At 37.8% G+C, this 2,613-nt stretch overlaps 1 protein-coding gene across 1 annotated transcript; it reads right to left on the reverse strand.

Moving 5' to 3' along the window:
- Positions 1-272: 272 nt before the first annotated feature.
- LOC134753382 (UDP-N-acetylhexosamine pyrophosphorylase) lies at positions 273-2,245 on the reverse strand. The gene has a single exon (XM_063689267.1). The coding sequence runs from the start codon at positions 1,992-1,994 to the stop codon at positions 522-524; it is 1,473 nt and encodes a 490-aa protein (XP_063545337.1). The 5' UTR covers positions 1,995-2,245; the 3' UTR covers positions 273-521.
- Between the last annotated feature and the right edge of the window lie 368 nt (positions 2,246-2,613).

The following is a 2,613-nucleotide window of genomic DNA, read 5'->3' on the forward strand; positions in this document are numbered from 1 at the left end:
AAGGGTCCTTATGCTTCAAGTGCAATAAGGACGTTTCCATCTGAAATTCCAATAGAAATTCTGATAAATTCTTTATTGCAGATGAAGCATAAGGACCCTTCTCTGATGGAAATCCATATACATTATTTTATTTATATGTGTATAAAACTAACAATTAGAGTAATATCCATTTTTAGGCATCAAAAGAATCAATTATTAAAATTTTATTGTTGCTACTATTGAAAAAAGTAGAAAGTACCAAAATGTCAATAATTGAAGAAGTGCCAAATATAGGTAGTTTTACCCTACAGAAAAAACATATTGACAGTTGATTACAATTTTCTAGAAGGTAGTCTAATCTTAATTTGATGTGTTGAAAATAAAAATGTTATCTCATACCAGTAATCATCGGGGAGTATCTTGTTTAATGAATTATGCTGTTTTAAGTTGGCAATACCTATTTAAGTTTTTTTTTTTTAGAACAGCAGTTTTTCGAAATTCCACAAAAATGTCTTTGAGCTTGGACAGAAAATCATTGAAAATTAATGTTTACCGTTGGCTCCATTGACTCCATTGGTTGCTGACTCTTCCATGCTCTTCAAATGGAAGGGGCTGATGGTGAACACCTCATTTTTGACCAGGTCATCAATGTTCTCACCTCCGTAAGAAAGCAGCGGTGATATCTCCACATCTACATCATCTTTGACAATGCCACCAGCCTCCCTGATGTATTTTCTGTGTAACCTTAAAAGATCCTGCCTAGCGGTCAACGGGCAGTCTTTACCCGCTGAATCTGCATTCTTTAAAGCAGAGAACTCAACGTCTCTTGCTACTTCTAAGCAAATGAATTTCTCAGCGAATTCGAACACATCAAAGATGAATTTCTCCATTTTAATACCGTTAGGTTCCGTTGGCTTCTTCCGGACACCATTATCATCTACGTATGGGATTTTCTTTTTAGCAACATGGAGCTTTAGCTTACTTTCAAAGTTTGATATTTTCTTTAAGAATTCAGACGAGAAGTAATGATTACAGATGTTACCGGCAGAGAATGTAAGTCTTCCATCAGGATTCCTTCTTTCAGCAGCTTCGTCACTCAGCTCCGAATATTCCACCACTTTGTAATGTCCGTTGACTCTGCACACAACTCCAACAGCTTCACTCGGTGAAGACTTTTGGACAACTTTAGCAGCACAGTCTGCATTTCTGCTTAAGCAGTAACCAATGAATACTGGATCCGCAACTTTAATGAGGATGTTATCAACTGAATGTGCATGTAAATGTTCAACACCTCGTCGTGAAATGTCATCAAGCATTCCTTGGGTTTTTAAGGCACGGTACAGACCACCGTTTCCATCAGGGGCTGAGGCTAATTGGTATTTCTCATCCAACAGTATTTTACCATTGAAATCAAAGCATGGTAGTCGTCCCTGTTCAAAGAACACAATGTTTTCCTCCTCTAAGCCGAAGAATGAGTGATCCTTAAAGAACTCAGCTGTGGGAGCCATAGTATGTTCAGAAGTCATGATATACCAAGTGATCTTACCTTCTTTTCCAGTCTTTTCCTCAGCTATTTTCTGCAACCGAACTATCCGTTCAGCTTGAATTTGGAACAGGGTTTTATGTGACGGTAAACCAACGTTGTACATTCCTTTGGGGTGTCCAAAACCAAGTCGCGTCGCCTGCCCGCCAGCCAGCAGCAAAACACCAACTTTTCCCTCAGAAATCTCTCTAAAGCCTATATTTTCATATTCCTCTATTTTTTCCCTGCTCAAACTCGGCACGGCTTCATAATGGGACTGAGGAATCGGCTTTAAATCGTCGTCCAGTTTCTCGGCAATAACTTTCGACGATTCCATACCTCTATGGAAAATCTCATTCATTTCCACAAAGTCGATTTTTCTGAGCTCTCCCGCCAATTGTTCGCGCTCATTTTCACTTATATCCGGCCAGTATTTAATCAGGTGTTCTTGACCGTGACACTTAAGTTGGGTAAACAAGTCTTCGTAAGACATCGCGTATCGGAGTTTCGGACTATAGTGAACCGATCAGATTTATAGTATCTTATTGAGTGCGATCGGCGCGATTAGAAAGTGAATACTGACTAGCAGTCCGCAAGGCGTGTGGAAACATTTCTGGGTTCTCCCACCACTGTTGGAAACACGTCGTCGGCGTTCAGCTGACATTTTCGCGATTTTTTAAATATTTACAAATGAAGTACTACTACCACTATTAAAATGTTCCATGCTGTCAAATGTTTATTGAAAAACTTTAGTCTGCATTGCCGTTTAGCCTCAGCAAAACAACATCAGATGCAAATAAAAGACGCAATGTATTCAAATAATTCAAAGATTTCAAACTAAGATTAACAATGGAATAACACTAGTAATTGAAAGTGACAGTCACTGACGTCACTGTCAAAACGTTAACGTCCTGAAACTATTGAATATTGGATTAAATTATCATACTTCTATAAGTTTCTCTTCTGTAGCAATAGTATGTATCATACAAACTTTATGTTGAAATACAAATGTTAATTCTCATTAAGTTAAGGTCAAGGATTTTCCACCATTTAAAAATATTCTTTTCCGTTTCTTTGTATAATTGGATTTGGCATAGAGTTTTTGAACATAA

This window comes from Cydia strobilella, chromosome 26 (genome assembly GCF_947568885.1).
Source record: "Cydia strobilella chromosome 26, ilCydStro3.1, whole genome shotgun sequence".
Lineage (NCBI taxonomy): Eukaryota > Metazoa > Arthropoda > Insecta > Lepidoptera > Tortricidae > Cydia > Cydia strobilella.

Excerpts from the sequence above, each read along its gene's own strand:
- LOC134753382 (XM_063689267.1), bottom strand. The coding sequence starts at position 1,994 with ATGTCTTACGAAGACTTGTTTACCCAACTTAAGTGTCACGGTCAAGAA.